The 15,091-nt window shown below is 37.1% G+C and overlaps 1 protein-coding gene across 1 annotated transcript in view; it reads right to left on the reverse strand.

Moving 5' to 3' along the window:
* Nucleotides 1-4,381: 4,381 nt before the first annotated feature.
* The window catches only part of LOC122809095 (myosin-1B-like), a 38,767-nt gene continuing 28,057 nt past the window's right edge, over nt 4,382-15,091 (reverse strand). The window contains exons 33-39 of the mRNA XM_044080323.1: nt 11,247-11,450; nt 11,020-11,145; nt 8,398-8,568; nt 7,354-7,458; nt 7,165-7,260; nt 6,895-7,029; nt 4,382-4,493 (exon numbers count right to left, since the gene is read on the reverse strand). Of these exons, the coding sequence (XP_043936258.1) occupies nt 4,473-4,493; nt 6,895-7,029; nt 7,165-7,260; nt 7,354-7,458; nt 8,398-8,568; nt 11,020-11,145; nt 11,247-11,450 (858 nt within the window). The 3' untranslated portion in view covers nt 4,382-4,472. The remainder of the gene's footprint in view (nt 4,494-6,894; nt 7,030-7,164; nt 7,261-7,353; nt 7,459-8,397; nt 8,569-11,019; nt 11,146-11,246; nt 11,451-15,091) is intronic.

Below are 15,091 nucleotides of genomic sequence, written 5' to 3' on the forward strand. Positions count from 1 at the left end.
GCTAAAACATCCAAAAAATGATATTAGTCATTGTGTACATAAAAATTGTTACATGTCACTAATCAACCTGAATACATTTCAGTTGAATGTCATAAATACATGCACTTGTGCATAAGGGAGGGGGTTGAGAAGTTTATGTGCATATAACAAACACAAAGAGTGCCCCAAATTATGTGTCTATTCACCTGAGTATTAGCCTTGTGTTAACATTTTAAACTCCTCAGTTTCAAGACACTTCCCAAAGAGCATATGTCGTTCAACCCTGGTGTCACATAGGCCCTGGTTCTAAGCTGCAAATCAGCTCCTTCACCTCAAGTTTTAAGCCTAATGGACCACCCCTGATGTCAAATTCAATTTGGTCGATCACCCTGAATGTGAAGGAATGACCAGGGTTTTCTACCACAAGTTTTGCAAGAGCATTGTCTGTTTTGGCTTTCCTAATGTGGTAAATATGCTCGTACACTCTTCCCCCTTAGTTTATGCTCAGTCTTGCTGATGTAAAAACCCGTACAAGACTGGCAGGAAGCGAGGTAAACAACCATAGTAGAATTGCAATTAAATCTGCCCTTACAAGTGAATTTTTCATCCAAGATGTTAAATCGGTTACCTGTTTGCATAAACCTGCAATAAGAGCAGGCTTCGCATTTGTACATACCTGGAATACATATCATCTTTGGTGGTGGCGGTTCCAAGAGGTTTTTCAAATTAATCCCCCTCCTGTAAACTACACTTGGTGCAGGTCCAACTGTAGTAAATTCTTTGTCTATTTGGAAAATGTTCCAATTCTTTTGCAAAATCTGTCTCATGTTTTCACCATCTGAACTAAACGTAGTAATGAAGGTGTACCTATAATCGATCCTTAGGTTACTTTCACCTCCAACAGGCACCGTGTCATCAATACTCATCCCCTGATTGCTGTTATCTAAAATGGCTTTAAAATGGCCATTTGTCCTTTTATTTTGAACTTCTTCAAATAGGTTGCTCATGTGAGGTGACTGAACATATGACTATGAATCTGGTTTTAAATATGGCTACCATTCTTTTTTCTAATGTCTGATGAAGTTGAGTGTAAGAATACTTGACAAAAGCGCTAACCATAAAAGTTTAAGAATTACTGTTTCATACATACTTGTATCACAGGCAAGGTTTACATCTTTAGAATTGGTAATTATGGTGGTTTGTTTTTTGGATATATGGGAGGTCCATCAGAGTGGAGTCCTATGATGCCTTGTTTGCCAGATGTACTTCATCAACAGCCTGAAGGAAACAGAATACAGGGATAGGGATTGAGTCAGTCTGCATAGGACATAGCTTTGCAACCTATCCAGTATTTTTCCAGACTACCCTCTAATCAGAATGTTGGTCTGGCAGTCCAAAAAGCACTGTACAAACTCTGGTATACCGTTTATCTGTACAAACAGAATGCCGAAGTTTGTAAAAAGCAGCCATGACATAACTTTTAATTAAAAACATCACTAATGTGATGAGTTGAAAACTGGGACTTAGTTAAAAAAAGGGAGAGAAAGCAAAAGAGTGTATTCCACACTGCAATGATGTGTATACTGACATCATAAAATGGGCAGGAGAGTTGTTGGGATGGACAAAAAAATAGACAGAGACAGGCAGGGTTGTGGGAAGTGCAGGGGTGTATGACTTCAATATGTTTTTTGCTGAATAGAATGGTGGCAAACCTAAGAGGGCATGGTATTTATACCCTGTATTCTTTTAGTGAGAAACCTCTGTGGAGGTTCCAATTGTTGGATATGCCTGGTTAAGTACAAAGCAAAGGGGGCATTGTACTCAACGATATGTCTCACAGATGCCGAATATGGTGGAATAATGACCTCCTTAGGCCTAGATGCCATACCTTTGTTTACAATTTGCACAGCATAAAATGATTTCCTCACTACCATAAACAAATGATGGTCAAATGCTAAGTTACTGTCTGTCTCTATGTGTCCCCAAGTCCCTGGCTACTGGGACTATTCTTAAAGTTGTGTTGTTAATATGATAGTTACCAGGGTTGACTGACTTCCTGAAGGATACTGTTATGCATTTCTTGGCATTTAGTTTTAGCCCATGGCTCTGACAGCAGTTATTTATCTGTAGCTGCCCTTCCTGGAAAACATTAGTGCCAATAGTGAATTCTATGACTGCTCCTAATTTTCAGTCATTTGCAAATGTGTTCAGCCAGAGGCCCTTTACATTGGCAGTGGCATTGAATTCAAAGAAGTAGATGAGAAAAAGGATTGGTCCCAGGATCAGTCCTTGAGGGAATCTGCTGGTGACTGGCCTCTTTGTAGAGGTGGACTTCCCGATTCTTATTTCCTGGGTACTGTCTGTAAGCCACCTGGCTATACACTGGGTAACATAAGGGTTTATACCTAACCTCTTGAGTTTGTCAACAATGTCCGAGTTGGGTACTGTGTCAAATGCCTTGACCAGGTCAAGGTAGGTAGAGTGAACCATTTGCCCTTGTTCATTACTTTGTTAACCATTGCAAAGAAGTCCACCACACCAGGTTGAGTAGGCATGACCTGTCCTTGAAAAAGCAAAATTGGTTGGGTCCAGTGTCTGGCGGTTTCCTATGCCATTACTGATCATTTCCATAATAATTCTTTCCATGGCTTTGTATATAAGCTAGTGAGACGTATATGTATGTAGTTTCCAGGGTTTGTAAATGGCCCGTCTTTGTGCAGAGGGACGATGATTTCTGTTCTCCATACTTAAGGCATGAAGCCTGTTTGGTGGCTTGAAAAGTCATGTTTCTTGCTATTTAGAAAGAAGCCTGGGATATTGTTTTGGCCCACTGATGCAGTGTTCTTAGCCTTAGAGAGGGCAGTCAGAAAATGCTCTCTAGTAACATGGGGAGTTATATTTGATGGTATTTCCTGAGGGGAGGCGGAGGGAGGGGTAAAGTTACAGCCGAATTTGTCTGCCAGTAGGTTTGCTATATATTTTGCCTCAGTATAGGTGGCTCCATTAACAATGAGCTCTGCACACAATTATGTATTGCCTTTAAAGTTGTAGATATAGCTAAAGAATGCCTTGTGGTTGTCTTTGGCCTGGGAGGCCAAATTTACCTCAAATTTTGCTTTGGTAGACTTTATTTGTCCTCTTGAGTTGTTTGTTTAGTTTGATGAGAGTGTGCTTATCTTACTGGGTGCTACACCTCATAAAATTTGCCAAGATTTTCTTCCTTTTGTTATACATCCTTCTGATATTATGCTTCCACAAGTGTGGCTTGCTTTTTAGTTAGTTTTGTACTTATAGCTAGTGGGTACAGCTGCCTTGATGCAGCTATGTTTGTTAGATATTTTCAGTGTGTGTGCCATACCTTTGTCCAAGTCCACATTTCTGACATCCAGAAGACTTACTTTTGTTTGGAATGACTCCATAGTTAAAATGATTGTGAATTATTCTGTTTGGAGGTCAGCTGTTGCCAAATATCGGCCTACGTCCAGAAATTAGATTTTGCCTTCCAATACGTGTGAGAGAAAAACAAGTCTAAAGTGCTGTTTCTCCAAGCAAGTTGTGGTAGTCTACTAGAAGTTGCCATAAAGCTTCCCCATACAGGGTATAAGGAATGCTTCTGCTGTTAGATTTAACTGCAGGTAAGTTTTTGCATACTGGTGTCTTCCAATCAGTCAGTTATAGAGGTTTACAAATTAGGAAAATTTTACAGACTGTCAAAATATTTCTTACCAGTACACTTGCTTTTGTATTGCACATCCAGCATTTAATTTAATTTAATTTTATTTTATGTTAGTTTTTATAATTCAGAGCTAGACTAGAACAGTGAGATATATAACATTACAGTGAAGACAAGGCTGGACTCTGGCTGTATGTGGAACTCTTACGCAGGTTTAGTCTGTAGTTAATCATATCAAAAAGTAAATGGAGTAGGGTACATGAAATTACTCCCTAATAGCCAACTTGTCTTTTCTGGGAAAAAAATTTTTGGTGGTTCAGCCTGTTATCTGCTGTAATTCCAGAGCTAGAAGATTAACATACCAAATAGATTAGAATGGGGTCTGTTACCGTCAGGAAGGTGTATGAACTCAACAAGACATTCATTTCACAGATGTCAAGTTTGGGGTAGGGAGAATAGGAGAAAAATATCCTTCCAGCTTCTCAGTGTGACAACCCTGAAATCCTCTGTTACTATAAGAGGAAAATAATGGGTAGCATGGATTATGGGCAGATTAGGAGTAACCCCAGATCAGCACAGAGGGACCCCAGAAATGATAAAATCAGATCATAATGGCATTCACATTTCAGTTCATGCAATGTATTCTAGCATCTGTTTCTAATCAGAAAAAAACAAACAAAGAAGATAGATAAAATAAGTTTTATTGATACTTATAAAATAATTAACATGCCTCTAGAAAAAGATCTGTTTTGGTTCTGTGAGTTGAAGAAATCCACATTTTGCTTCATTCTTCTCTTCACGTCATGCCAGTTACGTGGATTCACTCTTCACTCTCTCCTTTCTGAAACAAAAGTTCACACTGTATGAATGACAATATTATGTTTTTGTGTTAAAATTTATTATCATTTATCTATAAACAGTAATACATTCTACCTAAAACTAAGTCTTAAGAATGAAATTAAAGTAATATATTAAATGATTTACATGTTTCTTAAGTACTAGAATATGAATTTAAGGGCCTAATGAGGTGAAACAAACTATTGCCTAGCTTTTCAGCATCACAGATAAGTGTGCTCAACATATTGTGTCCCTCACACTGTAATGCCATGCACACAAAGTCATAAACTGCTAAAAAAGGGTGGTGTGTTAATTTCAGTCAGACCAAATGCAAAAGATAATATTGGTGATACTTTATGGCCTTAGAGCATACATCTCAACCTCTAAGTGCAAGAAATCCAGACAAAGCCAAATATAATGGGAGGACAAAGGCACAGAATCAGGGACAGATTTTAAATGTTGTCCTTATAAACTTGGACAGTTACTAGAATAACAGGTTTGCATTAACATGCATTTTTCTGAAGGATATGAAGTTTGAAACTCAATCATATGTCATTGTTTAATGACTTCAATCATCATTAATTTGACAGAAAACCACAAATTATTTGAAGACAAACATCTGTCCATTCTGTGAAAATCTGAACAGTTCAAAGGCATGTCTTACAGAAAATACTTAAAAGGGATTGGGCCCAGGAAATGCACAGAACTGAAATATCACATGGGAGCCATGCTGAATTATCTTTGCTTTGAGTTTGAATAAAAATCGATTACGTTGGGACTGGAGGTATTGTTTTTAAGACAAACTATTTAGATTAAATTAGTATGTATCTACTAGCATGTTTTTGAAGATGTCTTGAAAAAAAAGTATTCTTTCTCTGATAATGTACCTGATTACTTTACTGTTTTTGTTTGCTATTTGACCTAGTTGTATTCTTACATTAAAATTACCCAGGGACTCCTATGATCTAGTTATGCCAGGGGGTTTACAAATAGTCTTTGCAGGCAGACCTTTGCTGAAACTCAAATTGTCAACTATAAAATACCAAAAAAAAAAAAATCAAGTAAAGAATAGAATGGTATTCACCCCACATATAAACCACTTTATGATAAACTATTAACCGTATGTCCCTATAATTCTGAAGTCTGTATACCCTTGTCATTTTGAAGTGAGTGAAATTTACTCTGTTAGCAGACTGGTTTCAGGTGACTTGATGATCAATGAGGTATTTCTTGTTTAATCATGGTAGGGAAATTGAATGAATATCCAGTTCTGTAGTCAGCAGTAGCAGTAGAACATGCAGGCAGACTGCATTACAACTTTTCCTGACATCTGTCTGTCTTAGCTGTTTTTCATTATTTTTTAAATTATTTTAAGACAATGCATTTGTAAATTGGAACACATGAATGATCTTAATTAATAGAATTTACTCATCTGAGCATGTAAGTAATCTTTATAGAATTTATTTTTTTACTACAAATTATTGTGGCTCTCTGGTTATTAAATGCACTTCATTCTTCTTGTCTTCTTTATGCTACCAAGTAAATCTTGCTTTTTACTATGTGTATATGTTATATATGTACTGTTGTTTTTTTTTGTTTTTTTTTATCCTATGTTAATCCTTACTATTGTGAGTTGAAAAAAAAAAAAAATATCAATATCAATTACTTTTTTCTCCCCGGCCTCTAAAAAAAAAGGACATGTATCCAGCTAGACTAGCCCGGTCAACAAATGTAAAATAAATAAAAAATAAAATAAATATTTCATAAATCAAGGCATAGTGAAGCTGTTGTGCATCTGCATTCTAAACAACAAATGTCTGCCAAACTTCAACAGTGAGGTAGGCTGTCCCTTTTTACTGAAGTCTCTTTTGTACTACAACAGTCTTAAGATATTTAAGAGACTACATGCAGAATGTCTCCTATGTGCCAAGGATCTTCTTTGAATGGAGGCATAAACTGCAGAATGCAGGCAAAGAATACTGCTCTGAGAAGAAACGTTTAAGTGGAAGTGTGCATTACAAGTCTGTTTCATGTCATTTTTACTTATTAAGTATCTCAATTACAAACTATAAAGTCACAATGAAGATTTTATGGTATAGAAGGAGTAATTATCACACTTGAAATTGTTTTTCCCTATCAATACTTACTGCCTGATCTGAGTTAATAGATATCAACTAGTATCTTTGTATAGTTCAGTGATACATCATTTAAAGAAGGGGAAGAAAATGTCTACCTTCTGTCAGACAAGTGAATCATATTTTAAGCTCTGCATGGCTTTGCATGGTTAACCACAATGGTAAACCAAAATTAATTTTACGAGATTATAGCAACAAAGCATTCAGTTTTAAGATTAAAAACTCCATCTTGTGTCATCTAAATATAATCTTCAAAATTATGAAACTCACCTTGCCACTAATATCACGGCTCTTAGCTCTGAGCTTGTTGACCTGGGACTCTGCAATATCAGCACGTTCCTCTGCTTCTTCAAGCTCATGCTGGACCTTCCTGAACTTGGACAACTGGACATTGACCTGCTCCTCCTAGAAGACAGAAAATAGGAAAATATCACATTTAGTGCATTCCTTATTTCATGTAAGAAACTACATATATAAATAATTTTTATCAACTCATACAAGTATTTCATTACAAATACTAGTGCTTTAAATAATACTTACAGCTTCTTCTGATTGTCTCTTGTAAGCTTTGACTTTCAGCTGAAGTTTGTCAACCAGATCCTGAAGTCTCAGCATATTTTTCTTATCTTCTTCAGTCTGCAAGGAATGGTCAACAGTTAGATACGAGTTTCATCTAGTAGAAAATTTAAATAAACTAATCTAATTCTATTGAACGACAGTGCAGTATACCTGATAAGTTAGTTCCTTAACTCTCCTTTCATATTTGCGAACACCCTTAATAGCCTCAGCGCCTCTTTTCTGTTCTGCTTCAAGCTCATTTTCCAGTTCACGGACCTGAAACATAATAAAAGAAAAAATATATATCTTTTGCTCAGCCAGGCAGGAGGGTAAAGAGAGCAAAATGTAGTGAAAATCTAATTTAAACCTCTTCAACACATGCTTCAACTTTCCAGCACCCCTCTGCCTCACTCTGCTAGTTTCCCATTCTATCCCAGCACATCTTCTCTTATCTCCCTTCATCTATCCACCTTTCTTTTCTTCCTCTCCCTTATGTTATCACCCTTATATCACAAACTCACTCCTTCTGCACAATCATTCCAATCACTTTCGCTTACTTCCTGTTTCTCTTTTTTCCATCCTTCTGCTCTTTTTCTTTTACCATTCTCTCCCTCAGACTTTGTACATATTCACCCTTTGTTCTCCTCCCATCCTACTCTTATCTTTTCTATCCCTTTATTCACTGCATTAACCTATACCATCTACGTTGTGTCTTCTCTCTATACTCTGTCATGCTACAATCCAATTTTATATCCCTCATCTTCTTCCTATCCATTCAATTCATCCCTCCAACTATATATCATAATATACATTTTTTGTTTCTCTTGTTACTTACTCTTTTCATAAATTATAAATATTCTTTCAATGCTTTAGATGATATTTGTACACCAGTTAGCCATACATTCATTGTATTGCTCCTGTATTTACTGTAAAGTACTATGTTTTAATTTCCATAGCTTTTTTCCTCATAAAATAACATATTTTGATTCTATTTTTTTTCTCCTTCTGTAACTTAAAAAATATTCTTTCACTGTTCTAGATAATTTTTTCTATTGTTAGCTATATGTTACTTCTATTGCTCCAGCAGTCATTGCAATTTTCTATGTTTAATTTGCAGAGCCTTTCTCCTCACTACTCTAATGAACAGGGGTCTTGAATTGCTCAGTTAACATAAATACATACATAAGTTAATAAATAAATTCTGATATCACTTACTCTGGATTCCAGTTTCTGGATCTGTTTCTTTCCGCCTTTCATTGCTAACTGCTCAGCCTCATCTAAACGATGTTGTAGGTCTTTTACACTCTGTTCAAGGTTCTTCTTCATCCTTTCAAGGTGGGCACTGGTGTCCTGTTCCTTCTTTAGTTCTTCAGCCATTAAGGAAGCCTATCAATTCAATTGTAATGAAGATTGAAGTGATAATTTTCAAACCAGTTAATGGCTTTTACTTCTTTACAATGTATGTACTATTTGTGCCTCGAGTGATATTCTAAAAAATATCCTAGGGTGCAGCTTTATTTCTTAAAACAGTTGCTACTTACATTTTTAGATTATTGTTAGCAAATTTCTTTTAAGAAGTACAGATGTGTCTGTAATTAATTAGTGCATTTAATCAGTGACAAGAAGTGAGGGTCAGACCAGTTATTTATTATGTTATTTGCCTTCCCCCAAGATAGCTGAGATTCAGCTTTATTCAACAAAGATTTTTGACCAAACTATAATCAAAGTGTTTCACAATTTAATGATGAAAGATATAGTTTAAGTCTGACATACAAGTCAGAAATTTGTATTAGAAAATATTTTAAGGTACATAAACAATTTTATTTGGCGCACATAATTACAGTTACTGTTTATTTAACTTTACCTTGGCTGTTATAGCTACTTGACAGTAATAAAACTATTTTGGAATAAAACTGTATGCAAATTAAGGTAATACTTCCCAGAGGCATGCTTTTCTGCCTTTGGAACTGTTTTTACCTTTATTCTAAATTTGCTTATTGTACACATTTTTTTAAGAATGAAAAATGTTGTTTGTGCTTGTCTAAATGTACTACTTTTCCGGTCTGGTATAACAAGGCAAACACTAGTAAATGGTAAATGTCATATTGTGTGGCAAAATTTCACCCCAGGTCTGCTTAACTCAGTGAACTTCTACAAACAATCATCATGTTATCATTTGATGAACAAAACCTTTTCACCTTCAAAAGGCTCCATAAGCTGTAATGAAACATGAGGCATCCTTATAGTCTTGTTTCAAAGTCACATTCTAGTTTTAAAATAAGATCAGTGATACTACCAACATTTGCAAAAAAAAATCACTGTTGTTACTTTTAATGTTCGCAGGTAGTTGCCAGGGGATCAATGGGAAGCATAACCTAATTTCTTTAGATATCTGTTTAGCTAAATGACTTGCTTAATGTCACCCAGCAGCTAAATGGATATTGAAGGAATCAATCCCTAAAGTACTGGAAGCAGCTCATTAACTTAATCATCTGATCTAACTGCTAACACTCTTTCCATTGGAGAAATTTAGGCCAGCATGCTTTACAAGTCCCATTCAAGTGCATTACTTCAGCATAAAAAACAGGAAAGCCAGCTCATAGTTATATTACTTTCCAGCAGTTCCAGAAATGTTTTAATCTTTTTTTATTAATGTTTTTAAAGCTCTTATTAATGTTTTTTGTATACTCATGGTCAATGGCAACAGGCAAACGTAGAAGCAGAGGATTAAAGTTGCAGCTTTAGAATTTTCACAGATTTTACAAATACAGTAAAAGTAACGCACAAGCAAAAACACAAAAGTCAACAAGAATTAAAAAGAATATATTGACCATAATCCCTGTATTTTCAGCGTTTAGTGGTTGTAATGGCAAAAATGGTAGACAATGCAGACAGAATTTTGTGTCTATCAAGACCTTCTCATTTTAGAATAAAACAAAACTGGTGGAATGCATATTTTATAGTAAACACATAGACTGATATTTTAACATAGGTTATTAAGAAAAAGTAGGTTGATTTCAATGAGGAATACCACATTTTGGGTATTTGAGTTCCTTCATTTAGCGGTGCTTGCATCCTTACAGTTTTGCCGCACATGCCATGCAATACGCCAGTTAATACTACTTTTGGTGTCTATGAGCTGAAATATGTAACTAAGGTAGTCTATGTGCTGTAATACATATAATTATGAGTGGTCCATGAGCTGTGATATATCACTAAGGGTTTTCTATGACCTGTAATATATAACGAAGGATAGCTCACATCACACGTTTTGAGGGGATTTCCTAATGCAAAATAATTTTCCTAGAAGTCAGTGATCAGAATTGTACTAATTTGATAAAACAGTGTTAGGTGAATACATTTCAATGAAATGGCAAGTGAAAAAAGTCAAGAAATACCACCTTGGTTCTTCCTTGAAAACAGACATTGGCCTAGTGGACCAACCTGATCAACTTAAAAAGAATTAACTGTTAACTATGGTGTGCCAGATTCAGAGACAATGTCCTGTAGATTCATGCTGGCTTTTTCTAAGCTGCTAGTTGAATGCTGAATTGCAAAATGTAATGCATAAATATATTTCCATATACATTTTTTTTGGGGGGGGGGGGTTACAGACCATTCAGACTGTACCATCCAATCAGAATGTAGAACATCTGGAAAACCTATTTATAAAGTGGATGACTGTCTCGTATATTTCTTTTTCTTTTCCTTTAATATCAGTTAGATAACTTTTGCTGAAATAAGCTATCCTGTAACTTAATTTGTAGAGTTCTGTCATCTGTGTAGTGATTTTTTTTTTTCATTATTTCTAGTTCAGATAACAAGAGCAATCCTTACATCAGTGATGGCCTTCTTTGCCTTTTCCTCAGCATTCCTTGCTTCCTGCACAGATTCATCCACCTCTGACTGGAGCTGGGCCATGTCGCTCTCAAGCTTCTTCTTGGTGTTGATAAGGTTGGTGTTCTACAAAAGAGATACATTGTAACATTTAATTAATACCAACTGTTGTTAAAGAACTAGAATTAAAAATCATGACACAGGCACAAATAGCTATGCTGTGTTACCTGGGAATGCAGGAGCTGCACACGCTCACTTGCATCTAGCAGTTCTTGCTCTGCAACCTTGCGGCCTCTCTCTGTCTGTTCAAGTGCAGCTCTTATCTCTTCAACTTCTGCTTGCAACAAGGTATTCCTGCGCTCAATCACAGCTACCTGTTCTTTCAGGTCATCCTGGCTTCTGACAGCATCATCAAGGTGTAGTTGAGCATCCTGTGACATTTAATAAGAGTTTGAAATATTAATTGTTGTTTTATTTTCTTTCACTTATTCCAGTAGGCATTACTGGTCCAACATTTCATCAACATCAGCAACTACATTATAATTCTGACAGTTTTAAGTTGCATCTTGACAACTTTTACACTAAAGCAGTTAGATTACATTATATTTCTGCCAGTTTAAGTTACATTTTAATAACCTTTATAGGTTCATAGGTTCATACTAGACTATCTGCCCTAGGGCATTTATAAGCCTAGCCAGAGTGTGTTTGGCTTTCGCCACCCATTTTAAATTAATTTTGCTATGCCCTTTTTCGAGGTTAGTATACTGTGCCTCTGTCTAACAGTGACACAGAAGTGATACCTGGGGTAAACCAACAATCTCCCATCCACTCATCAAGATTCCTCTTGAAGAGAGTCAATGAGGGACTCTGCCTAACCTGGACTGTGATTTTATTCCAGATTGAAGGGAGCCTCTGGGTTATGAATCTGTTCCTCCAGCATGTCCTATTTATTTCAGTGCTGAGATTCAAGTCTCTCGAGCGCGTAGCTCGATGGGATTTGGATTTTCTGAGGTGCAGCATGTCCATTAATTCCAGTTGGACATGGCTTTATACGTCATGCGCAGATTGCCTCTGAGCAGGTGGTATGCCACTGAGTAGAGCTGGAGTTTCTTTAACCGGGCAGCATATGGCATCTGTTTGAGCCCTTTGATCCTGTTGGTGAGGTACTTTTGGGGTCTTTCCAGTTGCTGCAGGTGTCCGGTAAGGTACATCCCAAAAGGGGCATTGTACTAAATTATGGGCCTGATGAGGGATGAATAAAGTGGCACGATGACCTCCCCTGATCTAGATGTGAATCCCTTCATGATTAGGTGGGCTATATAAAATCAAGTGCAGCTCTTATCTCTTCAACTTCTGGCCACGTGGTTGTCAAATGAGAGATTGCTATCAACCTGGGTCCCCAGGTCCCTAATTACTTCTTCCATACTTAATGGATTACCACCTATGTGGTAATTTGTGGGCACTTTGTTTTTGCCAAAGGGGATGACTATGCATTTTTTGGCGTTTAGCTTGAGACCATGGCTCTGGCAACAGTTGTTTGTTTCTATGAGGCCCTTTTGGAGGATGCTTGTGTCGGCTGGAGAGTCGATTATGGTGCCCAGTTTGCAGTCATCTGCGAACTTGGTCAGCCACAGTCCTTCCGTGTTGGCTTGTACCTCCGAGAAATATATACCGAACAAGAGAGGTCCCAGGACTGAGCCTTGTGGAACGCCACTTGTAACTGGTTTGGAGTCTGACATGGCTCCAGCAATTCTAACCATGTGGGTTCTGTCCTTGAGCCAGTTTGCAACCCATCTAGTGACATAGGGGTTAATATTTAAGATGGTGAGCTTATCTATAATGCCCGAGTGGTGTATTATATCGAAGGGTTTTGCGAGGTCCAGGTAGGCTGTGTGGACCACCTTCAGCTCGTCAATGGCCTTGGTGACTGTTTCAAAGAAATCGACCAGGTTTAAGAGGCAGGATCTGCCTTTAACAAAGCCAAACTGGGTAGGATCCAGTGTCTGTAGGTCCCCAATATCTTTATTTATGAGGTCCATAATGATCCTTTCCATAGCTTTGCAGACCAAGCTAGTCAGGCTTATGGGGCAATAGTTTCCAGGATCCGTTGAGGCACCACCTTTGTGGAGAGGGACCACTGTTGCTGTACGCCACTCTTTGGGTACATATCCTGTAGTAAGGCTAAGATTGAACAGTAGTTTTATGTTTGGGTTTAGCTCTACTTGGAGTTCATGTAGGACGCAGCCCGGGACACTGTCTGGTCCCACTGATGCTGTGTTTTTTGCTTTGGAGAGGGCGGCTCTTACCTGAGCATCTGAGATGTCAGGGGGGCAGCACTCTGCTGGGATAGATATTTGCCCTTTTGGTGGGGGGGGGGAGAAGTTTGCGCTGAACCTGTCAGCTAGGATGTTGGCAATGTCTGTGGGTTCGGTGTATATTTTGTCATTTTGGACTAATTCTGAGCATATCTGGGAATTCCCACCCAGGTTCCTAACATAACTAAAGAAAACCTTGTGATTATCCTTAGTGTCCTGTGCAATTTGTCTCTCGAAGCTGGCCTTAGACGATTTTATGAGTGCCCGTAGTTTTTGCTAATACTGATCAGAAATGCCTTCCCTTTTTGGTATTTTGCTCTATCATGTAGTAGCTTCCTCCTTCTATTGTATAGCTTGTTTATGGCTGGGGTCCACCAGACAGGACGTCTGCCTTTGGAGGATTGGGTCTTGGTTTTATTTGGGATTGCATGATCTATGCATTCCTGAAGGTGTTCATAGAATGCATTTATAAAGGATTCTGCGGTCTGGGCTGTAATGGTTAGATATGAGGACTATGGATATGTTTTGCACATCCATACTGCCTGGGTTTGATTATAGCACCTTTGACTTGTATATAGTTCAATTAGAAGGAAGCCAGTTTACTAAATGAAAATTACTGAATCTACCTTTTAGCTGCGGTGGTGGTGCTGCGGCAGTTTCCTTCAGATCTGCTAATACTTCCTTCTGTAGGGCAGCATATAAGTCTCCACTCAAGTGTCATTTTCTGGCTTTGTGCTGCCCAGTTTGGGCAACGTGATCTCACTATGCCTGTTCTGTGCAGGTGGAACATCTAGTACTTTTGATAGGTGTCACCTAAGCAGAAAAGCAGTGATGTTTCCCTCCCCAAATGCTAAGCTGGAAATGGTTGCTTTTTCTCATTCTTCCACTCCCATCACTCCATTGCCTTTGCTCTAATTGAACACTGATGAGGTATAAAATAAACTAATATCTGTTTAACAACAACAAAAAAAAAAAATAACCTGATATGTGGTAACCACAAATAATAAAAATTAAAAAAATAAATAAATAAAAACTTGAGAAAGGAGCTAATACTTACTTGTATTAAGTGTATTAATCAGTTAATATAGCCGCTTTTTATCCAAAGGACTTCATCAGAAAAAAACCTACATTCCATCTTACACTGTATAACTGGAAATTCAAAAACAACATGCTCACTCAACAACCACTATCAATTAACATCCATATTTAATAATGAAGAAGAAAAAATCCTTTGGAATAAATTGTACCAAATAACAAAAAAAAAAAAAAAAAACAAATTCACTGAATAAAAAATGCACCAAAGCACGACTGTCTCCATATAAAACTCAGGTTTAATAAAATATATAATAAGGTAAGCACTTTCACACAATAAATATGCTTCTTCAGACAACAGATTACAAAATCAAATGAATTAAATAGTACATTCATCTTAGGTCATAAATATAACCAAGCAAATGAAAACGCATTCCTAATAAAACAATTAAAAAGCTCTTATTCATTTAAACAGGCCCCTAGCTTTCAAAGCTGGTTGTATAGAGGCGATATTATAAAAGTAATTAGAAACAATTGGTCTATTTTGCATCTTGATCAAGATATTTATTCTATAGTGGGGGAAGAGCCCAGATTTAGTTTTAAGAATAAGAAGTCTCTTAAAGGACAATTATGTTATAAGAACTCTAAAAATATTGAGAGAAACATGAGTGAACCATCAATACGATGCTGTTCTATATGCAATTTCTGCCCATATATAGATCCTT

The sequence above is a fragment of the Protopterus annectens genome, chromosome 8.part0 (genome assembly GCF_019279795.1).
Source record: "Protopterus annectens isolate FY-2018-M chromosome 8.part0, PAN1.0, whole genome shotgun sequence".
Lineage (NCBI taxonomy): Eukaryota > Metazoa > Chordata > Ceratodontiformes > Protopteridae > Protopterus > Protopterus annectens.